The sequence below is a fragment of the Onychomys torridus genome, chromosome 19 (genome assembly GCF_903995425.1).
Source record: "Onychomys torridus chromosome 19, mOncTor1.1, whole genome shotgun sequence".
NCBI lineage: Eukaryota > Metazoa > Chordata > Mammalia > Rodentia > Cricetidae > Onychomys > Onychomys torridus.
The window spans coordinates 29,882,749-29,907,738 of NC_050461.1; the positions used below are offsets into that span (position 1 = coordinate 29,882,749).

The 24,990-nt window shown below is 42.7% G+C and overlaps 1 protein-coding gene across 2 annotated transcripts in view; it reads left to right on the forward strand.

Annotated features, from left to right (window-relative positions):
- Positions 1-24,784: 24,784 nt before the first annotated feature.
- Positions 24,785-24,990, forward strand: part of Akap7 (A-kinase anchoring protein 7) — a 146,783-nt gene continuing 146,577 nt past the window's right edge. Inside the window, exon 1 of one of the 2 annotated variants that reach the window (XM_036168918.1) lies at positions 24,785-24,978. In XM_036168918.1, coding sequence (XP_036024811.1) covers positions 24,855-24,978 — 124 coding nt within the window. In that variant the 5' untranslated portion in view covers positions 24,785-24,854. The remainder of the gene's footprint in view (positions 24,979-24,990) is intronic. The other variant, XM_036168917.1, reaches the window with a different exon arrangement.

Here is a 24,990-nt window from a genome sequence, read left to right on the forward strand (position 1 = left end):
GAAAGAAAGAAAGAAAGAAAGAAAGGAAGGAAGGAAGGAAGGAAGAAAGGAAGAAAGGAAGGAAGGAAGGAAGGAAGGAGAAAAAAGGAGGGAGGGAGAAAGGATGGGAAGAGGCATGGGGAAGGAAGAAAGAAAGGAGGAAGGAAGGAAGGAAGGATCCTAGGGCTTTCAGGCTTGTTATTAATTTTAGTCTGTTGCCGATTCCTGATTTCTGCATGAAAACAAATGGTTCAAAGTCTTTGGACTTTAAACAAAGATGAAAGCTGGACACAGTTTCTGTAACCTCACTCGTTAAGACACTCCAAAAAGATCTGGTTTTGTTTTGTTTTATTTTGTCTTTTGAGACAATGTTTTCCTTGGCTGTCCTAGAACTCACTCTGTAGACCAGGCTGGCCTTGAACTCACCGAGATTCGCCTGGCTCTGCCTCCCGAGTGCTGGGATTAAAGGTGTGTGCCACTACCACTGGGTGACACTTCAGACATTTTAAGTACTGTATTCTCTGTAAATTAATGCCATTCTGGACATGGTGGCACGATTCTGTGATCCCAGCACCAAGGAAATGGAAGCAGGAAAATCAAATTTGTAGCCAGCCAGAGCTACGAAACTTTCAATCCAGACTGGGCTACATAGTGAGAACCTGCCTCAAGAAACTTAGAAAAAAAAAAGTAAACACCTTTTATCTCTAATGCTTGAGTGGATCTTCATTTCCTTGGCTGAGACTGAACTATCTGCGGGAAAAGGATCTAATTCAGATATTTCTGAGTAGAATCCAATAGGATGAGTAACTAAATATTTTTGTATAGCATATTGTAACCATTTTATTTGGCATGAAGCTCTTCTTGGAATCATGATGTTTCTATTTTATTGTTTACATTTTTTTCTTTCTCTTTTAAAATTACATTTATCATATAACACTTGATACATATGGCATTCCTTATAACGGTCTAGATAATTATGTGTAAGAAAACTAGTCTTCCTAAAGGATTAGGGCATGGCATTATCGCTCCCTGCCATCTGGCCGTCTGGTATGAAGATATAAACAAGATGTTAGTTGTAGCAAACAATCCCTGCGGTTTTAATATTACACCCAATTTAATTCTTTGTTCTTACTATGTAACCTCAAGAGAACAGATTAAAAATAAAATGCTGTAAAATAATCAAAAAGTGATGTTTTATATATTTATGATCTCGTTTTGGAAATTATTAGCTTATTGAGATATAATTCATATGCTGTGAATTCACTCATGCAGATGATATGCAATTCTACTGTTTTTCATACATCTATATGATTGTGTGGCTATTGCAAAAATCTAATTACAGAATATTTTTGTTGTTCCAAAAAGAACCTTTAATTGCAAGTAGTCATATCCTTCTCCCAGACCTAGGCAACTGCATATTTACTTTTAGTTTTGGGGAATTTGCTTAGGCTTGTATAATGTATCTATTTGCTTAGGTTTAGTAATGTATCTATTGGGATAGATATATTATTATTATTTTGCAACATAGTTGTTACATTAAGTCATTGCTGACACAAAGTTCAATTTATTTTATTTATTTTAATTATTTACTTAACTTTGTGTTTGGGGACAGAATCTTTTTGTATAGGTCGGAATGGCTTCTAACTCACTGGCTTCTCCAACCTCGGTATCCTGAGTGCCAAGATTGCAGGCTTGGGCTACCACACTCAGTTCCCCAAGTAACAAGGACTGACTCAGGCTTATGTTCTAAAGGTTTTATAGGCACTAATGGTTTAATGAGACCAATTGTACATTTATATAATTTAATTGTCTAGTAATGATCAGTATCAATAGCTAGTTCTCCAAATCCTTGAAGCTTTAACCAAAGGTCTAGTCCATCAGGACAGCTACGGATGCTGAAGGTGTACAGTGCACAGTGCTGGGTGAGCCTACAAGAAAACACAAGCTAAACCTGACAGTGGGGCTGGGAGGGAGGAGAAAGGAGTGCCCCACAAAGGCAAAATTACCAGGGGACTCTAACCCCGCTCTGCAAGCCAGTCTTCCTTAAATCAAAAGCCAGCCTTTCTCCGTGCCGCAATAAAACTAATCCCGGGCTAATCCTACACAAAGGAGTCACAGGTGTGGCTCCAGAAACTGCTCTTACAATGCACCAGGTGTGGGATTCCTTGGGCCTGAGTCAGGGGATACACAGGTGACAGCAATTGCAGCTTTTGAATGGTTTTGTTCTAAGAAATGTCCCCAGGAGATTATGCCTGTAATCCCAGTACCTGGGGACTGGAGGCAGGAGGATCAGAGAAGCACAAGGTTATCCTCAGCTGCATAGTGGCTTCAGGGCTAGCCTGGAATACATGATTCACCGACACGGTTTGTTTTGAGCTGAGGATCGAACCCAGGGCCTTGTGCTTGCTAGGCAAGTGCTCTACCACTGAGCTCAATCCCCAACCCGATTGGCCGAGTCAAAACAACAACAAAACCAAAAATAAATAAAAGAAGGCAGAAGTTGACCAAAACAAACAAAACAAAAAAATGCTGCCACTCAGGTTTTGGCCAGGAAATTGTTAAAACATCAACTTTAAGGTACTTTAATATAAATTAAGTCTAGGGAGTTTCTGGAATTGTCATTTTACTTTGGAAAATTTTAACATAGATTTTACTAGGCCTTAGTGAATAAATGTAGATCAAATGTATTGCTTATCTAAAAAACAAAAACAAAAACAAAAAACAAAAACAAAAACCCTGTCTCAAAAAAAAAATAAATAAATGAAAGGAAATGTGACATGTGTTAGACAGTTAGGGTTCCTTGAGGCTCTAAATATGCAATGACAGGATTAGCCATCATGGAATTTTGGCTATGTCACAGGAGGTGAAAATAAACACAGGGATTTCGAAGTAGGGAATATTCTCCTTTGATGGAAAAGATCACATGAAGATCATTTCAGACAGAAATGAGCAGAGAGGAAGGCCCGAGGGTCCTCAGATAAAGAGGATGATGCAGGTAAACAGCATCCACGGGACAAACAGTTGTTGGATGGCTTCGCTTAAAGAGCAGGAAACGATGAACTTATTTGACATCCTGAATGTTTTGGAAAATAACAGCAGCAGGACAAGGGAGGGTGTGTAGCTATGAACTGTTTCAAATGCACAGCTAAAGAATCCCTGATTTCCTGGCAAAGTGGTTGTGAGGGAAGCCCATACCACCTTTTCACAGAATTCAGCTTTCAAGTCAGATTCACTAAGCTGTCTGTACTCAAGTGTCTCCTTATCACATCACTAAGTTGGAGAGACTTCATTGAGCACCCAATAAACATTTGACTAACAGAAAACAAACAAACAAACAAACAAAAAACTGGACACTGGTGATTTAAGAAGTTTGACTGAGGGCTGGAGAGATGGCTCAGAGGTAAAGAGCACGGACTGCTCTTCCAGAGGTCCCAAGTTCAATTCCCAGCAACCATATGGTAGCTCACAACCATCTATGGTGAGATCTAGTGCCCTCTTCTGGTATGCAGACATACATACAAACAGAACACTGTATACATAATAAATAAATAAATCTTTAAAAAAAGAAAAGATAAAACAAGATTGACTGGAAAAAAAAGTTTGACTGAGGCAGATATGGTAGAGCACATCTACAATCCTAGCATTAAGAGATGGAGTAGGAAAAACCAAAAAAATAAAAAAATAAAATAATAATAATAAAGTTAAAAACCTGAAGAAAAAGAAAAAAAAAGAGATGGAGATAGGAAGGCCAGACTCTGGCTCAAGGGGGAAAAAAGGTGTAAAGAACTATGAGATTCAAGTAATAAACCTAGGGTAGTAAAAGATTTTGGGAACTAGCTCTCCTTCTCCTTCTCTCTCTCTCCCTCTTTTTCTTTCTTTCTATCGAGTCAGGATGAGACAAAAATCTTACACTGTGGGTCAGACTAACCTGAAGCTCACCATGGAGTCCAGACTGGCCTTAAACTTGCAGCAATCCTCCTGCCTCGGCCTTCCAAGTGCTGGGATTACAGGAGCGAGCTTACTGGATGCTCTGCTTATAGTACTTTTTTCCCCATTCCTAAAAATAGTATATAAAAATGGAACTTTTCCCTTAGCTGTATGAGTTTACTTTTGATACATGTTTCCAGGAAGTGACACAAAGAAAGGGGGAGACTCCAGATTTGCAAGTGTATTCTACCAGAAAACAAGTCTTCCCCACATCTTAGTGATCTGGGGACTGGTCAGACAAATGAAGGGTGACAAAACATACTCTGGGGACCTGAGGGCCTAGGCAGCGGCGGAACGCTTTCCTAGCATGCTCAAGGCCTGAGTTTTACTCCTAGCACTGAAAAGGAGGAAGAGGAGGAGGAGGAGGAGGAGGAGGAGGAGGAGGAGGAGGAGGAGGAGGAGAAAAGCAAGTGACAAACAAAACCATTATAATTTAATATACACAATAACTACAGGTAAAAACAAAACAATTGAAACAGCTACTTGAAAACTACTCAATAAAACTGATGGAAATAGCACTCTGTTCTTGTTTAGATCTACAAGTGAAGTCTATAAAATCTGCTATGACGTGATAAAGATTGGGAGAGATCAGAGGATCACGGGTAAATGTGTTTGCTGAAGGGACTGTTTCAGTTTGCCTACAATTGTTTTGGTGCTTATTACACAAGTGCATTAAAAGACAACGAAAGAAAGCTATTCTTTGACTTGAAACCTTGTCATACTTAGGAGAAAATATGAAAAACAATTGTAAAAGACGCAAGGTCTCTAAAACAGTCCATGGTCTCTAAGGAAGCTCTTTCTGGTTAAGAGAGAATGGACACAAGTTTCCTCCCACCCTCATTCTATCCGAATCTTCTTCCCTTAAACTTCCCCTCTCTTCCTCATTTGTTATACCTTCTAATTCTTACAAGATTCAAAGAAAATCTCATAGTATAATATCAGTTGTGTCCAACACAGAATGCAAATGAGATTCATCTTGCCGATTTTAATCAGGTATGACTGTTGTGGGATGGTCTTTCTGTATGCTGTGAAGGTGTGTTGTTACCATTGGTTAATAAACAAGCTGCTCTGGCCTATGGCAAGACAGGTTATAGCCAGGTGGAAAATCCAAGAAAGGGACAGAGAGAGGAAGAGTGGAATCAGAGCAGACACCATCCAGCTGTCCAAGGAAGAAGACACCAACAGTCTGATAATGCCACGGTCATGTCACAAAATATACATCAATAGAAATGGGTTAACTTGAGGTGTAAGAGCTAGCTAGCAATAAGTCTGAGCTGTAGACCAAACAGCTTGCAATTAATGTAAGCCTCTATGTGTTTATTTGTCACCGACCAGCTGCGGGACACAGGAAAACTTCGGTCTATGATATCACCTCTGCTTCAGCTATTGGTCCCACAGATAAAAAGTAAGGAATACGTCTGCCAAGTGTACAGTGAGATGACTAGCTGTATAAAAAACAAAGTGAGTAACCTTCTACCAGCCTGTTAACGTCTCCTTGAATGAGGAGCTATCATACTCTTTGAAAATGGGCAACCAGAGGTTTAAACATAAATTGCATCACTTTCTAGCATGGCTGATGGAAAAACTACACAGTACATAGCTCCAGTGATCCAGAAACAGGTAGTTTATTCAGCTTTTAATGCTGTCGTTTTAATGTCTAAAAAGTCTTAGCAAGCAACAATAAATGGTAAAAGAAGAATGATCTATTGGTAAGTAAGTTACTGATGGTTATAACACTAAAAAACGCCAAAAACAAACAAACCCATAGCACTGGGCTAAGCAATCTTTAAAAAGAACTGTTAAATGAGGAGCTAATCCCCAGTATTAAGCACACGCAGGAGTCCTAATTAGAGCTGCTGATCCTAATCTGCTAACCTGGCATTTGTTCAGAATGTGGTCAAGAAAATGAACTACTCCTGAGAATAAAAATAAAGACTGCAAAGCAGGTCTCATCATGGAGGCCTCTCATCCTCAGTTTCTTGAGGGGGGGCTGGAGCCGGATGATGATGAAAGTTGAAGGCCAGCCTGGGCTATGTGGTGAGTCTGAGGCAGTTTAGTGAGACCCTGTCTCAAAATAGAAAGTAAGAAGAGGGGTATAGTTGACGGGTAGAACATTTGCCTAGCATGTGCAATAAATGAATGAATGGGTAGATGCAAATATATATAAATAAAAAAAGAAAATAAATGAATGACTAAAAATAGATTATTTATGCATAATAAATAATATATATAATAAAATAGTTTATTACTTTAAAGAAGTAATATAACACATCGTTTTCTTTTGAGTAGCAAAAGCCACTAGCATAAGAAAATGCCATCTTGCCAGACCAAGAGTCAATATTCTTGATACAAATGTTACAGAGGCTTTTTCTCACACTCACCTAAAAAGTAGGAATGTACAAAATGAAAAAAAACAAAAACGTAACTGTTCAGGCACTCTAAGTATATATGGGAAAACATTCAGATTGTCATTTCAGTTCTATAGACCCACTTCCTAAGTCTGAAACCATGGATGTTCCTAAACACACCACATGGTTTCAACGGCCATGTGCACACCTATTACTTCCATATTGGACAGAGCCCTCCTTCAGGGTCTTCTTCCTTTACCCTAAGATGAATTCACTACCTATCGCCATGAAGAAAACTGATACCTCACGGTTGGAGATGTAGCTTAGTTGGTAGAGTGATTGCCTGCCATGCCCAAGGTCTTTGGTTCAATCCCTACTATCACTGAACCTGGATGTGGGGTACATACCTCTAATCCCAGCACTTAGGGAGTAGAGTCAGGACAGTCAAGAGTTCAAGGTTATCCTTGACTATTTAAGGAGTCCAAAAACCTAAAAAAACAAACAAGTAAAAACACTGATACTGACCTCTCGAGCAAAAAGGTCTTAGTCAGAGGTCTGTGGCACACGCAGGTAATCGATCGAGAGGTCTAAAGAGGGAGGATTGCTTGGGGCTTCTGAGGAAATTCAAAGCCTGTCTAGGCAACTTAGACAGAACTTGCTTAAAAACAAACAAACAAACAAACAAACAAACAACAACAAACCTAAAAAGAGGAGTAGGGATATATAGACCAGTGTTTAAGTAGCATGTGTGAGGCCCAATGTTAAATCCTTGGGGCTGTAAAGACAAACGAACAAACAAACAAACAAATAAAACAAACAGATAAATAATAACATGCATAGCTCTGCCCGTATTCAAATGCTTGCCAAGAGCATCTTTACTGATTTGCTCCCCTATGTAAGTACTCTCATCTTGATCTGACTTTGTTTCCCCCCTCCCAAGACTTCAGTCCTTCCCTGTCTCCTCAGTGCTTCTGATTCTTGAATAGTCAGTAGAGCCAAGCTCAGGGTCCCCTGTGGTGTGATATTTTGGTCGTGTTCTGACAATAAAGCTTGCTTGGAGTCAGAGGACGGAGTCAGCCACTAGCCGACCAAAATTAAGCACAGAGATTCTGGAAGACTGAGGACAGATAGGACAGGAAGTAGTTTCCTCTGTTTGGAGGAAGGAACAGAGCAGGTAAGGAGGACCGGTGGCTTCTCTGCTTCTCTGATCTTTCGAGCTCTTACCCCAATATCTGACTCCTGAATTTTTATTGATAAAGAAAAATTAGAGTTATGCTTCAGTGCCCCTTGCCCTTTAAGATCTATCTCAGCTGGCTGCCATTCGGCTGGCATGTGGAAGCCTAGCTCTCCTCTAAGATTTCTGTGAAATTTTAAGGAGTTTACAGTCATAGCCTCCAGACACAGTCACACCCCTGCTCTCTGTGCATCTCAGAGGAGTGTTATTTTCCATAACAAATCACTAGAAGTTGTTAATTTGGTTGTTGGCTAAAGATGCCTGAGAGATCAGGGGAAGGGTCCCATCCCTCCAGTAGGTGGAATTCTCTGTCTGTCCCCCCATGCCACTCCCAAATAACCACACAGAGACTGATTATTAATTATAAATGATTGGCTGATAGCATAGGCTTATTACTAACTAGCTCTTTCAACTTAACCCATATTTCTTATTTACACTCTACCACGTGATGGTACCTTTTTTTCAGCATGGCATGTTTATCCTCTGCTTTCTCTGTGTCTGGATGGAGACTCTGCTTTCCTTCTGTCTAGTGTTCTCTCAGTTTGGCTCTCCCTCCTAACCTCTTCCTGCCTAGCTATTGGCCAGTTAACTCTTCATTAAACCAATGAAAGCAACACATCTTCACAGGGTACAAAAGGATTATTCCACAGCACCCTCCTACATATTTTCCATCACCTTATTCATTGAATTCACCCCTCTTCTCATTCTCCCTCTTCTCTTTGTTCTGGGGGTGCCCTGAGAGTACCCACTTTGCCCACTTTAATGTGTCAGTACCAGCCAACTTATTTTCTCTTTCCCTACATTATCAGTTGCTTAGTTGGTCATTAACTACTGTCTTGCATATTTTTAAGTCTATTATTTTTATTTTATTTTTTAGGTCAACACTTCTGTTTAGGTTTCTATCTCTGATACCAAGATTATTGTAATATTACTGTGAACTTAGTTTTGGGTCTTAAGTTCTCTAACTCTCTATATAAGTACAACCTTAAAGATATATCTTTCATACCAATCCTTCATCATGTCTGTTCCAAAGTCAGAGTCTCTTTAGCAACCCCAGTTCTTTTTTTTGGGTGGGGGGAGAATTCAAGACAGGGTTTCTCTATATAATAGCCTAGCTGTCCTGGAACTCAATTTGTAGACTAGGCTGGCCTCAAACTCATAGAGATCTGCCTGCCTCTGCCTCCTGAGTGCTGGGATTAAAGGCATGGGCCACCACCACCCAGCACAATCCCAGTTGCTTAGCCTGGCTTTGATGACATTTTGTAATACGGTCCCTGAAATAACCAAAATTAACCTGTAAGCCCCATCTGCCCAAAGACCAAGTAACTTCCTAGGATGCTGAAAGTTGTAGTTCCTGAAAAATAACAAAACCTCATGGGAAAGTATGGTGGCCTATGAGTTTTGACCATATAAGCCCCTGACAACAAGTGTCTCCAGGACACTCAGCTGGAAGTTCCAGGGAGTGGCCCTGACCAAAATCCATCTTGTTCAGTGTCTTAGTTAGGGTTTCTGTTGCTGTAAAGAGACAACTCTTATAAAGGAAAACATTTAATTGAGGTGGTGCCTTACAGTTTCAGATGTTCAGTCCATTATCATCATGGCAGCATGAATGAATGGCAGCATGCAGGTAGACATGGTGCTGAAGAGGTACCTGAGGGTTCTTATATTTAACTCACAGGCAACAGGAAGTGGTCTATCTCATTGGGCATGACTTGAGCATATATGAGACCTCAAAGCCCACCTCCACAGTGACACAATTCCTCCAACAAGACCACACTTACTCCAACAAGGCCACACCTCTCATTAGTACCACTCCCTTTGGGGACCATTCTCTTTCAAACCACCACAGTCAGTATTTGATATTTTAATAAAGCTTGTTTCAAATTTGGCTTAAAATGGTGGAATTGGTCTTTCTCCAGGAATCTCAGGATTAACATCTCAACCTCAGTTTCCAGGCTAATTGCTACCTTTCCATCATCTGAACTAGTCAACCAATGTAGGTACATCTCTTTTGTATTGTCTTGCAGAGTTCTGGCTCCCTAACCCTGGAATGTGTTATCCCTGGTATTCCAGTTGGATTGACAAGTCTAATCTCATGTATAAATGCCTCTTCTGCATCTTTGCTGGCTCTCTCAGCTCAAGGGGATCTTCTCCCTTTTGGTGTCGAGGCATAGCTCAGTGAGTTGAGATCCATCTCAATCTTTTCCCCTTTGACCCACTGTGTTAGTTACATTTTCTAGTTGCTACGACAAAAGAGCTAACAGAAATGACTTAAAGAAAGGGTTTACTGTGGCTCACAGTTTGGGGACAGGGACAGCAAGGCCACCAGAGCTGGAGGCAGCTGGTCATATGAGAGTCTCAATCAGGAAGCAGGGAGAGATGAACGCTGGTGGTCAGCAAGCCTTCTCTTTTTTATGTGCTGCCCACTGTTAGGGTGGGCTTCCCCACTTCAGATAAAACTAATCTAGAAAACCATTGACAGGCATGTCCGGAAACATGTCTCTTCAGCGATTCTCCATCCTGTCACGTTAACAAGGAACATTAACCATGATACCAGTTTCATTTCTCACACTGTGCATCAGGGTGATAATGTCCACCATTTGCTTGAGACCCATGATCTCTTGGAACATAGAATGTTCAGCTCTAAAACAGAGTGGTCCAAAACACACTGGAATAGTTGGTTGCTCTACTTATATGTGGCAAGGATCCTAGGGGCAGGAAAGGAAGCAGTGCTTTCTCGTGGCTGTCTACTGTGGAAATTCACAAACCACAAATGACCACCTGATCTTCAGGTAGGGGAAAGAGGAAACCCCTCAGACCTAATGATAGGTAGGCCTGGGGATGAGACCATCAGATAAGCCCACTGCCAGAAATTGTCCCTGTTTGGAAGTTTCATTTGAGACACTGTTTTTCTTCTTTTAAAAATTAAATTGATGCCGGGTGGTGGTGGCACACGCCTTTAATCCCAGCACTCAGGAGGCAGAGCCGGGTGGATCTCTGTGAGATCAAGGCCAGCCTGGTCTACAAAGTTGGATCTAGGATAGGCACCAAAACACCACAGAGAAACCCTGTCTCAAAAAACCCCAAAAGATAAGTAAGTAAGTAAATAAATAAATTGAGGTAATCAAGGAAAGGAAAAAGAAAAAGAAATCCTCTCAATAGAGAGTCTTAATAAGAGTAGAAGTGGGTGGAGAGAATCCAGGCTTCAAGACCAAGAGGAAAATCTAGACAGGGAAACAGCCTTTTCATCGTGCTGTTACCTAGAGAGCAGGCAGAATCAGAGCTATTCACTACCAGGGAAAAGAAATGAAACCCAGAAGTTAAAGCTAAATTTTCTGGTGCTTTTCTGACTCCGAGTTGAAATTCAAGATGAGTTATAAAGGTTTAGTAAAGAAGCAGCCAATGAAACAGCAGGAGAACCAAACTAGAGGTCTGAGACATGCAACACCCTGGGCACACTGCTTTGGAGATACCAGCTCTGCCACTGAAGAAAAGAATCGGGTGGATGAACTAAGACGCACAGCACATATGTAAGTAGTATATTAAGCATGACAATGTTTGTAGCAGGCTTTCTAAGGCTGCCAGCCCCCAAATCATGACACAGAGAATTATTATTAGTTATGAATGCTTGGCCAGAGTTTAGGCTTGTCCCATTAGGTCTTATAACTTATATTAACCTGTTTCTCTTCATCTACATTTTCCCTCAGGTTTGTTTGTTTTTAACCTTTCATTTATTCTATATGTCCTACTTCCCTCCTTCCTCTGTCTCTGGCTGGCTGGCAGTTGATTATCCAATCAACTAGCCCTAGGAGTCTCCCTCTCTTTCGCCCTCATTCTCTCTCAAGCCTAGATTCCTCCTTCTACTTATTCTCTCTGCTCACCAGCCCTGCCTATCCCTCTACTGCCTAGCTATTGGCTATTCAGCTTTTTATTAGACCAATCAGGTGCCTTAGGCAGGCAAGGTGAAACAGCAACACATCTTTACATAGTTAAACAAATGCAACACATCTTTAGTTAAAAAATTATCCTGCAACACATCTTTACATAGTTAAACAAATATTCTGTTCCACAACAAATTAAACGTTAAACGTTGAGACATGTCAAAAAGGATGGAAGAACTGCTGTGGATATCGCTCTGTGTAAATAAAGTTCTGATTGGCCAGTGGCCAGGCAGGAAGTATAGGCGGGACAAGAGAGAAGAGAATTCTGGGAAGTAGAGGATGGAGAGAGACACCGCCAGCCGCCGCCATGAGAAGCAACATGTCACTGGTAAGCCACGAGCCATGTGGCAAAGTATAGATTAACAGAAATGGGTTAATTTAAGATAGAAGAAGTAGATAACAAGAAGCCTGCCACGGCCATACAGTTTATAAGCAATATAAGTTTCTGTGTGCTTTCTTGGTTGGGTCTGAGCGACTATAGGACTGGCGGGTAAGAGAGATTTGTCCTGACTGGGCCAGGCAGGAAAACTCCAACTACAAAGAACCTGGTGAAATCTCATCATCCTGAGGTACTACATATTTTCGAGGACCTGTGGCCACATGTTTTAGGTAGCTTTGTGTCAGTGACAAAATATCTGAGAAAATCAGCTTAAAGGAGGAACTGTTTACTTTGGCTCATGGTTTTGCAGGTTTCTGGTGATGGCCAGCTGGTTCAGTTGCTTTGGGGCTTGTAATGAGGCTGAGCAGAGAGTCTCAGGGCCAGGAGTGTGTGGTGAAGGAAGGCAGATTACTTGTGGAAGAGAGGAGACACACACATACACAGAAAGAGAGAGGGAGAAGGAGAGGGATGGAAGGAGAGAGAGAGAGAGGGAGAAGAGAGGGAGGGAGGGGGAAGGGAGAGAGAGAGAAGAGGGAGGGGAGAGTGGGAGAGAGAGGGGGAAGGAGAGGGAGGGAGGGGGAAGGGAGAGAGAGGATCAGACAGAGAATGAATGGTAATTTTGGGACCCAATAGCCCCTTCAAGGGTATGCCCCAGTGACCTTACTTCCATCCATTAGACCCTACCTCCCAAAGGTTGGATCATCTCTCAGAATCTGTGTCTCCTTGGACTTTGGGGATATTTAAGACCCCCATCACCACATAGGAGACTTGTCCTTGCATTTTCCTGGCCGAGCAATGTTTTATAGTAGCTTTGGCAACCTTTTCTGTATGGGTCCAGGGAGTCAGATCTCAATTCTGGAGCTGGGGCCGTTACTCAGTGGTAGAGTGCTTATCGAATATGTGTGGAAGCCCCTGGTCTATGCCTCCCAAACAAACAAACACTTCTCAGCTGGTCCTTATAGCTATACCAGAGGCAGAGAAATAAGCAAGTTTTCTAGGATTCACCCCTGTTACCCCTCTTGCATTTTACCCTAAGTGTTTCTGCCACACCCTCCCACTTCTTTCCCTTGCTTCTCACGCGAGTTTTAAAGCAACTTAAGGAATTATGAGATGTGAGCATTTGAATAAAGTGCAAGAGTCTTCTTGCAGCGGATGCAGTGGCTCATGCCTGTAATCTCAACATTTAGAAGCTTGAGTTGCAAAAATTGCTGAGTTTGAGGCCAGGTAGGCTGGAAGAAGACCCTGCCATCAAACATTCAAACCAACGCAGGCTGGTGAAAAGGATTAACAAGTGAAGCTGCTGGCAGGCTTGACAGCTTGAGTTCTTGGCATTGGACCAACACAAAAGAAGAGGAGAATGGACACTTGTGTACTGTGGGCACCGCACATAAATAAACACATACCTCAATAAATACATGTAATAAAATTAAAATCAGTAAAGAAATAACTGTAAGGAGAAAACACTTTAAGTCATCAAAGTCATAAAAGCACTAACTGAAATTAATATATAACAGGCTATCAAATTTTCATAAAGCTATTGTTTTATAATTAAAATATAAAGAACAAGTTCAAGCAAACGTTTTCTTTATATATAAAACTATTGATCTGGAGATATAGCTCAGGTGGTAGAGGGTTGGCCTTGTAAACTTGAAGCCCTAGGTTCAATCCCCAGGACCACATAAATCAGATGTGATGGTGCACACCTGTAGTCATAGTACTTGGGAGGTAGAGGCAGGGGGATCAGAAGTTCAAGGTCATCTTTGATCAAACAGGGAGTTAAAAGCTAGCATGGACTTCATTAGCCTTGTCTCTGAAAGAAAAAGAAGAAAACAAACAACAGCAAAAAAATCCCTCCACAATTTAAAATAATTAATAAACAGATTTTTATGAAGTAGAAACAAAAGGTAAGTTAGAAAAAAAATAACCAAGCGTTTTCTATATAAGGATGTGTAAGTGACTATCAAATACATATGACTGTCTAGGAGTGAAAAAATGTCACTTTTATCTTCTGAAGATTCTCCAAGATGAAAGATAATAGACAAGTTATAGAAGTCAACGTAGACACATATATTAATATGCAGATGTTCATAGAAGTTATATAAAACTCACAAAAGGGCCTTATCCCAGTGTGGTGGGCACACATGCAATCTCAGCACTTCTGGGGTCAGGAGTTCAAGGTCATACTCTGCTTCACAGTGAGTGTGAGGCCAGCCTGGGATACATGAGAGCTAGTCCAAAAACAAAACAAATCAAACCCAAACAAAAACCAAGCCAAAATAAACAACAAACAATCGATAATTAAAAGCACTCTTCAAAGGAGAGAGAGAGAGAGAACTGGATGACGCAGGCAGGTTCAAAGAGACAGTAGATGACTTTGAGGGGTGATGAAGACTGGCTCAGGGAAAATTTCCTGTAGTGATGGATGCTTGGGCTCTCCCTCTATGACTTCAGTTTAATATTCCTGGGTTAATAAAATCCAAGTCGGAGGGCTAAAGACAATCTGGCCCTTCTTTGGTGGATCTGGTCTTCAGATAAGTGGACCTCAGTGGAGACCCTTCCTGAAACTGGCTGCTCCCCAGGGCCTTGCAGTTCAAGTTCAAAGTGAACATTCTCTGAGACCCAACAAAACAATATTCAGATTCATTAACAACCAAATAAATAAGAGCTAAAATAACCATTTGCACTTTGTAGATGACAAATCAGGGAAGCACTTCAAAGTAGTAGGATTTAATGAGCTTTCAAAAACTGTTTATAAGCCTATAATTTTTTTGGGGGGCGGGGGAGAGATAGGATCTTGCTGTGGAGCTCAAGGCTACCTTTAGACTTACTACGTAGTCTGCCCTGGTCTTGAACTTGTTGGAGTCATCCTGCCTTAGCCTCCCCAGTGCTGAGCTAACAAATGTGAGCCACCGTGTCAAGCAAGCATATACATTTGCTTGAACATTTTGGTGGGTAATTTGGCAATATGGTTCAAAAACCTCATAAATAGTCATGATCTTTTATCTATCAAGCTCCTTCCTGGGAATTTAATTTAAGAAATAAAATACTGGGTATAGACGGAAGTTTCTGTCCAACCTGGCCTCACAGCCATTCAGTCCCAAATAAACACACAGAGGCTTATTTTAATTATAAAACTGTTTGGCCTATTGCTCAGGCTTATAACTAACTAGCTCTTACACATAAATTAACCCATAATTCTTGTCTATGTTTAGCCACATGGCTTGGTACCTTTTCTCAGTCCAACATTCTCATCTTACTTGCTCTGCATCTCACTGGCAACCCTGTCTCTCCTTTCCTCTTCCCAGCCTTCTCCTAGTCTGGTCACCCTGCCTATACTTCCTGCCTGGCTCCTGGCCAATCAGCATTTTATTAAACCAATACAAACGACAAATCTTTACAGTGTACAAGAGCATTATCCCACAGCAACTGGGGCTGGAGAGGTGTTGCAACAGTTAAGAGTGTGTATAAAAGAACCCGGGTTCATTTTCCAGCACCCACATTGGGCAACTCGCAACAGCAGCCTGCAAATCTAGCTCTGGGAATCCGACACCCTCTTCTGGCCTTGAAGGGGAGTTGCATTCACATGAACATTCCTATACACATACACATACACATAACAAATAATAATAATAATAATAATAATAATAATAATAAGAAGAAGAAGAAGAAGAAGAAGAACCTTTTAAAAAAGTAATAAAACATCTTCAAAGAATAGCAAAAATGATCATTGGAGGGACACTAGCCTACTTGAATATGTGGCTCTGGCAGGCCTTGCCCTTCTCCCCCATTCTCTCTGCCTTGCTAAAAACCATTACATTATATCCCTAAAGCTAGCCCCCAAGGTCTGTTCCCTAATTTGGCCACTTCCTCCTCCTGAGGCTGACTACCAAGGTCCAGCTATCGAAGTATTGAAGTCCAGCAGTCAGAAGCCCCTTTCGGCTCACCTAGTTAACATGCCCAATGAAAATCAAACACCTCATCCTAACACAGGGTTTCCCCTTTACCTATATAAACAGCCATTTGCCTACGTGCCCTGCCTGTCTCTCCTCTATCTAGAGGCCGTCCTTTGTCTCTCTGGGGACCTCTGCCCCCTTTTCCTTGTTCCCTTCCCCTTCTCCCTTGTCCTCTATCTCCTGTACCAGTGCATCTGAGCCTATTCTAACACACACTTCTCTTTCTCGTCTTAAAATTACACCTGCAGGGTCATTTGCTGATGTTTTTCTGAGTCAGAAAGCGGCCACTTTAACTTTTCTCCCCCACTTAATAAAGGATCCCTCTGTGAAAACAGGTGTTGGGTGTGGTTTGTGCCTCATCCAGGTTCCTGGAGGAAGCCTCACTGTGTGTGGGGTCTCCTTCAATCACAATAATTAATAATGAAACACTGAGATAGATTTAAACGAGTACAGTCAACAGTAAATTGAATACATTATGGTATCTTATGTAAAGTTGAAATTGTGATATAGAAGAATACTAAATGACATGAGGAATTGTTTCTAATAGGTTGTAATATTAGAAAGTAGGTTACAGTGTTGTATATAGCATGATCTTTATGAAATGTATGCAGTCATAATACATGCACACGTATATTTCTATAACAATACACATCGATAATACTCCTGAATAATTCTGATTTATATAATATATTGTGATAGTGAGGACGGGACACAGATCCTTGCAAATGCAGGTCAAATGCTCTCAACAATAAAGCTGCATTTCTAGCCCAGGGATAATATTTTATTTCATTCCATAAATTCTCCTGCATTTGTTTCTATAAAACTACACAGGTGACTCACAAACACAGGAATTCTAGATTTGTAGTTAGAGCTGTTGAAAATAGTTTTAAAAATTCAAATTCTAATCGTTAATATTATCAGATCTTTCTCAACTGCATGGGTACTGGAAAAATAGTAATTAAGTAGGGGCAGGAGCTGGTGGTGTAGCTTAGTAGTAGAGCAGGTGATTAGGATGTAAGAAGTACTGGGTGAGATCCTCTGCAACAAAAAACGGGGTGGGAGGGATGGTAGGAGGTATCTTAAAATTGTCATGTTAATAAAGAACATGTTTTATGGTTCCCCTCCAACATAATGGAATGTCATCCTGAGTCACCCTTGGTTACCAAGAGACTTAGTTTTGTGTTGATATTTGACTATGCCTTATAAAACTGTATGACTTCACCCTCTGAAAGCGTTTGCATCTGTCATTTATATGTAGGACAAGCAAGTTTCTAGAATAAGAATGAGAAAAGCTGTTCTGGTAGATGTTCACAGGGAAACGACGCAAGCCACAAACAGAAGTGAGGCCCTTGTCTATACAGAAAGGAGTCTGGTAGGATGCATGAGCCAATCAGCAACAAGTTCAGAAGGTCACCAGTAGCTCCTGCTACAGGAACCATGTAGGAATTTGAACCTTAACCCCATCTTGGCAGTGTACACTGTCCTACACAAAGAAGAAAGGCTGGGTATATTCCAAGGAACTTACTATCTCAACAAATTCTGTAACTCTCAGAAGTTCTAAATAACACCCTTGATTCTGCCAACCTTCTAGCAGGACACAATGTATCAGGAAGAATTGGTCTCCTTTGCAAAGGACCATCATCCCATAAAGACTAGGAGAATCCAAGGTGGCCCTGTGAACCAGCAGGTAACAGTTCTGGTGAGAGATGGCTTCCTGGATTCAGCTGGATCAGGAGAGCTCACTGAGGTAAGCTCTGGGAATGAGTGGCAGCCTGGATTAATTCATCAGCAACACCAGACACAGTTGGGGAAAGCCAGATATCATCAGAAAGAACCAAGAGGATGATACTTTTTTTGCACCCTGATAGGCCTCTCCATCAATACAGCAAACCAAATCAGACCAAATTAGGAAAAGGCCTGGTTTAATGGGTAAACCGTTCCCAGCTGATTCCCCAGCCCCAAAGAGAGGAGACAGGGATGAGAGACAGCAAGAACCATGTGTCTGTTTTTGGGGGTGCAGCTCATATACCCTGTGAAAGTGGTCATGTACCTCTCTGGGGGAGGAGCTGTGTTTGGTGGGCTTTGAAGGGGCGGGTTTAGGGAAAGAGATGGGGGAGGGGAGCTGAGGTGGATCTTCCACCAGAAGAGAGACTTTTATCACAGATGCCAATGGCAGCTGATGTTTTAGCTTTAGGCTGGAAAAGCTTGAAAACATTAAGGTTGCCTGTGACATTCTTTCTTTTCCTCTCTCCTTTCCTCCTATCCTTCTCTCTTTGCCAACCCCCAACCCCCCCCCCCCTGTTTCCTCTTTCCCTCCCTCCTCCTCTTTCTTTCTGAAACTCATTTGGGTGTGCTGTGTTATTTATTTTTGATAAATATGAGGAGTTAAAAATCTGAAGATTTTACTCATTCCTTAAATAAATACCCATAGAGAGACCTGGGTGTACTTGGCAACCCAAAGATTTGAAAACACAGTTTCTGTCTTCGGGTGGACTACTGTGGGAAACAGTATGCAGCACGGTAAAAAGAGATTGCCAGAGCAGGTGCGGATGTAGTGAAACAGGAAGGTGGGGCACCCAACCCAGGTCACACATATCCCCAGCACATCATCACAGTAGCTCTGGTCCCCTGAGACAGCAGGGGCGCCACTTCCCGTCACGAGATGATGATCTTGGTTGCCAACTTGGTTGGATCCGTAATCAACCTGAGTGAGGAATTTTCTTGATCAGAATATTTGAATTAGGGAGACCCACCCTAAAAGTGAGCCTCCTCTTCTGGTGGCAGCCCCAAAGTAAAGGAGATGGAAGAAGGTTATGTCTATTTTATTAATTAATTAATTTATTATTATTATTATTATTACTACTTTTGGGTGACTTGCCTCCACTCTTTCCGACAAGTTCATCTACTTTGTCATTACCACTGCTGCATTCCTTTGATGATATTAGGACCCAAATTTAGTCTTCTAAGGTGGCCTGAAGACCAATGGCGCTTTAGGAATCCTCCGTGTATTCAGCACCAGACTGAGACATGCAGACTCGTGCATTGAGCAACCACTGTTTTTAGCCTTTCTGGTGTGAGATAGCCATTTTCAGACTATCTAGACTACCAGACCTTACTATATAACATTACTAAATAACATAGGGTGATAAAGTGTGAAGAGATTAGGCAAAAGAAAAGAGGGTTTAGAGTTGGGGGAGGAAGGTAACAAGGGCCAACTTTGGGAAGGTGACCAGCAAATATATGGTAAGTAAAGGCAATAAGTAGTTTGTTCTACAGGGAAGCTTTGTTCTCTACTTCCGGGTATGGAAAAACAACAGTACCAAGCAATCCAGGGTTCCCTTGGGGGTCTTAGTTTCTTTAACAAAATAATTTAGAATTAGAGTTTGTTTGCAACGAAACACCATGACCAAAAAACAAGTTGGGGAGGAAAAAGGTTATTTGGCTTAGGCTTCCACATCGCTGTTCATCATCAAAGGAAGTCTGGATAGGAACTCAAAACAGGGTAGGAACCTGGAGGCAGGAGCTGATGCAGAGGCCACAGAGGGATGCTGCTTATTGGCTTGCTCAGTCTGCTTTCTTATAGAACCCAGGACCACCGGGGAGGGAGGGGGGATGTCCCCACTTACAGTGGTGTCTCCCATCAATCACTAATTAAAAAAATGCCTTACAGCTAGATCTTATGGCGGCATTTTCTCAGTTGAAGTTCCCTCTTTTCATGTAACTCAAGCTTGTGTGTCAAGCTGACCTAAGACCAGCTACCACCGAGTTTGACTCAAAAACAACCAGGAAAGGGAAGCGGTAAATCCTGGTCGCTGTTGGGAAGAGGGAGGTTGAGAGAAATCATGCTTTTCAAATTAGGAATGGAGGTCGGGGAAACAGTGAGAAAGGCTAGAGAGTCAGAGAGCATGCTTAGACTTTTGGTCAGTAACCAAAACACAGATAAAAGGCAAAGGCAAAGCATGCTTAGTGCCTGCCCTTGAATCTGAGTTCAGAGGGCCTCCTATTCCAGGCTCTTTATTTTTTTTAAATTCTTCTCTCATACAATATACCCCACAACAGTTTCCCTTCCCTCCACTCCTCCCAGTTCCCCTCCCTCTATCTTAGTTAGGGTTTCTATTGATGTCAAGAGACACCATGACCACAGCAACTCTTATAAGGAAACATTTATTTGAGGCTGGCTTACAGTTCAGGGGTTTAGTCCGTGAAACATGGCGACACTCAGTCAGACATAGTGCTGGAGAGGTAACTGAGAGAGCTCTACATCCAGATTGGCGGGCAGCAGGAAGAGATTGAGACACTGGGCCTGGCTTGAGCATCTAATACCTCAAAGTCCACCCCCAGTGATACACTTCCTCCAACAAGACCACATCAACTCCAACAAGGCCACACCTCCTAAGAGTGCCACTCCCTATGGGCCTATGAGACCATTTTCACTCAATATCCCCTGCCACACTCCCTATGGACCTATGGGGGGCATTTTTATTCAATTACTCTCCCCCCCCAACTCTCCAGAAGTGTTACAGCTTTGAAGGGAAAGGTGTCCTGGCAGTCAGGAGCCAAGGGATACCATAAAGTCACACTGCACAACAAACCTCACACAAGTGATTTATTGGGAAAAACACAAGAGGGTGGCTGCCTCTGCTTGGGAGAGAAGCAGCAGAGAACTGAACAAGAGGCAGGCTTTATGAAGGATTTCTTTGGGGATGGAGCTTTCTAGGGTGGCCTGATACTGAGCTTCTTTTTTCTATAGGGTGGAGCTTGGCTGCCTGTGTCTTGAGGCAGCCATTATGATCTTTAGAATAGCCTGGGGAAGGGCCTGGCCATTCACATGCCTTGAAGGGCTTACATCCCCTGTTGTTGGTTATTTTTGCTCTTTTAGGGGGGGCCCGCCACCCAGCTCCCAAGTAAATCACACACAGAGGCTTATTCTTACTTATAAATGTCTGGCCATAGCTTGGCTTGTTGCTACCCAGCTTTTCTTAAATTATCCCATCTATCTTTGTTTGGCCTTGAGGCTTTTATCTTTCTCTATTCCTGTGTACTTTTTCTTTCCTTCCTACTTTGTATCTGGTTATGTAGCTGGAGGCTGGGTAGTTGGCTCCTGGAGTCCTCTTCCTTCCTCTCTTGTTTCTTCTTCTTCCTCCCAGATTTCTCCTTCTATTTCTTCTGTCTGCCAGCCCCAGCTATCCTTTCTCCTGCCTCGCTATTGGCCTTTCAGCTCTTTATTAGACCATCAGGTGTTTTAGACAGGCACAGTAACACAGCTTCACAGAGTTAAACAAATGCAACATCAACAAAAGTAACACACCTTAAAATAACATTCCCCAACAACACCCCTGCCCCCAACACACACATACCTCTCTTCCCCAGATTCACTCCTGTTGTTTCCTTTCAGAAAAGAGTAGGCCTCCCCAGGGATATTAACCAAACATGGTATAATAGGTCACAATAAGACCTGGCACAAACCCTCATATCAGTGCTGGGAAAGGCAACCCATTAGGAGGAAAAGGGTTCCAAGAGCAGGATAAAGAGTCAGAGACACCCCCACTTCCACTGTTAGGAGTCCCACAAAAACACCAAGCTAACAACCATAAAGTATTTGCCAAGGACCTAGGATAGACCCATGCAGGCTCCGTGACTGCTGCTTCAGTCTCTGTGAACCAGTATGAACCCTGCTTACGTGATTCTGTGAGCCATGTTCTCCTGGTGTCCTGAACCACTCTGCCTCCTACAATTCTTCCTCCCCCCTCTTCTGAGGGGTTCCCCTAGCTCCAAAGGGAGAGACCTGCTGTAGCTCTCCAATTTGGGCTCTCTCAGCTTAATGACTGGCTGTGGGTTGTTAAAGAATATTATTTTAAGGTGTGTTATTTTTGCTTCTGTTGCATTTGTTTAACTCTGTGAAGCTGTGTTACTTTGTCTAGAACACCTGATGGTCTAATAAAGACCTGAACTGCCAACAGTGAGGCAGGAAAAAGGATAGGCGGGGCTGGCAGGCAGAAGGAATATATAGAAGGAGAAATGTGGGAGGAGAGGAGAGAAGTAGCCAGAGAAAGAGGAGAACATGAGGGGCCAGCCACCTGGCTACACAGCCAGCCATGGAGTAAGAGTAAGATATACAGAAGTAAGAGAATGGGAAAAGCCCAGAGGCAGAAGGTAGACAAGATAACTTAAACTTAACTGGCTAGAAACAAGCCAAGCTAAGGCCAGACATTCATAATTAAGAATAAGCCTCCATGTGTGATGTATTTGGGAGGTGGGTGGTGGGCTTCTAAAGGAGTGAAGAAACAAACAACAGTGGGTCTCTGCATCAGCTCCATTAGCTGCTTGAGGAAGCCTCCCTGAGGACAATTGGGCTAGGCACCAATCTATGAAGATAGATTATCATTAGGAATCTTTTTTTTTTTTTTTCTATCCTAGGACTCTGGGATGTCCAGCCCCCAATTCCTGGTCATCCAGGCAGTTTTGGGTATGGGCTTCCTTTCTTAGTATGTGCCTCAAATTCGACCAATCATTGGTTGGCCACTCCCACAAATTCTGCTGCTCTAATTGCCTAGCACAGCTTGCAGGCAGGACAGATTACAATCTGCAGGTCAAAGGTTTCATGCTGGGTTGGTGTCCCAATTCCACCACTGCAAGTTATGTCTCAAAACCCAGGATTGCACCACAGATACAGGGTTAGAAACAGAAATACCATGCTTAGTTTTTGCTTTTTAAAAGGAGGAAATATGGGAGTGGGCTTGTGAGCCGAGGAAAGAAAACCACAAAACATCAGACCATACGTGAGGTGCAGCACCCATGCTTCCCAGGTTTGTCTATAGCATTATTTTTTCGGGATTATGCTGTTTGTTACACGAAGCCTGGGGGTGGGGGTCTCCGGACTTTGCAAACTGGCTTCCTTTATACGTTAATCTTGCTGTTTCAGTGTGCTATCCCTACACTCCAGTCATATAAACAGACCTTTAAAATGGAAAATAAAATATCCTTACTAAGAGAAATGTATGTTCTAATTCCAGGCAGAAATGGGAAGAGCAAAGAATTGTTTCCCTGTCTGTGGCTTCTAAATTGCTTTCAGCTCCAAGTAACCCTTATGCCAGAGTGACGTATTCCCTACCCTATCCAGCCCAGCTGGCCTTGAACTTCCCAGGTAGCCTAGGCTGGCCTTTGAAGCAGGAGAGTCTTGAATTCAATCTCCCTCACTTATTTTTGGTTCTTTCTCTCTGATTGGATGGTCTGCTCCTTTAAAAAGACTATCTTACAGTCACAAAAAGGGCTGGAACCTTAAACATTAAGCAAGGAGCTCTTTGTATCTTGTTACCAGCTTCTTAGTGCTACAGGTATGGAAATCAGACAGCTAGAGGTCATAGTAACCCCCTCTGGGGTTTTCCAGAATGTGGTCTTCATGTCAACTTTTAATTATTGTTTTTTTTTTTTTTTTTTTTTTAAGTCAGGGTCTCACTATGTAGGTCAAGCCAACCTGGAACTTGCTATGTACCCCCAGGTTGGTCTCAAACTCCACCTACACAGTTCTGGAGTGTAGTGATAAGAAGGCTGTCTCACTAAGACAACTTGTATCAATTACTGTACTTACGCGGGGGGTCTTGGTGGTTTTCATGCCCATTCTCGGCTACATTCCTGATAAGTGAAGCGTTCTCAAAGTGGGCTGGATCAATTGGTTGTTGACGGTACAGCACCTTAATTTCTTGAGTTAAAACATACCACCTCGAGGCTGGAGAGATGGCTTAGAGGTTAAGAGCACCAACTGCTCTGCCAGAGGTCCTGAGTTCAATTCCCAGCATCCACATGGTGGCTCACAACCATCTGTAATGAGATGTGGTGCCCTCTTCTGTATAAATAAATAAATAAATCTTAAAAACAAAACAAAACAAAACCATATAACCTCTGTAACGAGCATAGTAAAAGAAAAAAAAAAAAACCTTTAGACATGTAAACATTGCTTACTCAGGAAGCTCTTCTGATAACCAGAACCCAGTGACATCATTCACTCAAGATAACCAGACGCATAACTAGAACTCCACAACACCCACTGGACAGTATATAAGCAGAGATCAAGAGACGCTCTCTGCACATCTGGAGAGACACTACCTTGATCTGCCGTGTGGCTGGAGGGTCTCCCCCAGGATCCTGACCCTTGAATCTGAGACTTCTGTTAGAGGCGGTACCTGACCTTCAGCTAAGATTCGTCACCCAGGTGAGCAGGTGGGGACATAGGCTTATGAGCACAGTTAGGAATTTAGAGTGTGAACCTTGTGTGATATTCCTCAGGATAATGTAACTTTTGCTATACCAACTATGCATACTTGCCTGCCTGCCTGCTTGCTCACTCGCAACAACGCCCCCAACCCCAAACAAACCACCACCACCACCAAAACAAACCCAATAACGCCACTATTCGCCCCTTGCTGGGAAAAGCATTCTGTACTAAGGCAAACAAGTATTCATATCTTACTATTTTTTTTTAAAGTAAATTGCGTTCTCTTCTATTTTACTCAGATACTGAGGACCCTGTTCTGCAAAACTCAGTAGGTAATTTCCACTCACCTAAGCAATTTAACAGGTAGCTATTAAACTGCTGTTAAAAATTTCAGACTGCATCCCAATTTGACTTTTTCTTTCTTTTTTTTCTTACTGTTTTTTTTTGGGGGGGGGGTGAGTAAAGCAAAGTAAATATAGCATCTCATTATGCCCACGTACAAGACCTTGCTCTTGTACATCTCGCTCTTCCCACATATTTTGCAATCAAAACTGTGTTTTCAAAGCTCCAGGCGAAACCAAACAACCCGGGTTCTCAAGAGACAGCAGGCCAAGGAATGCTTTCAGCCTGTCCCAATCTCGCCCCGCAAAGCGTGGGACGGGAAGGGCCGCGCCGCAGGAAATAGCGGAGGGCGGCCAGAGGTCGGAGCCTAGCGCGGGCCCCGGGGGACCGCCCCGCCCCCGAGCCCGGCCCCAATCCGGGTTCCCGCGCCCAGGCGGGTCGGCCTCTTCCGGCTCCTCCCGAAGCGGCGGGTGCCGGGGATGCTGCGCCTTGCGGGGCTCCGCGCCTCCGCAGGCCTGGCCGCCGCGGCCAGCGCCCCCGCCGCCCCGCGCCACCCGGGCCTCCGCCTCCTCCGCGCCGTGACCATGGAGCGCCCCGGAGCGGGTGAGAGCGAGC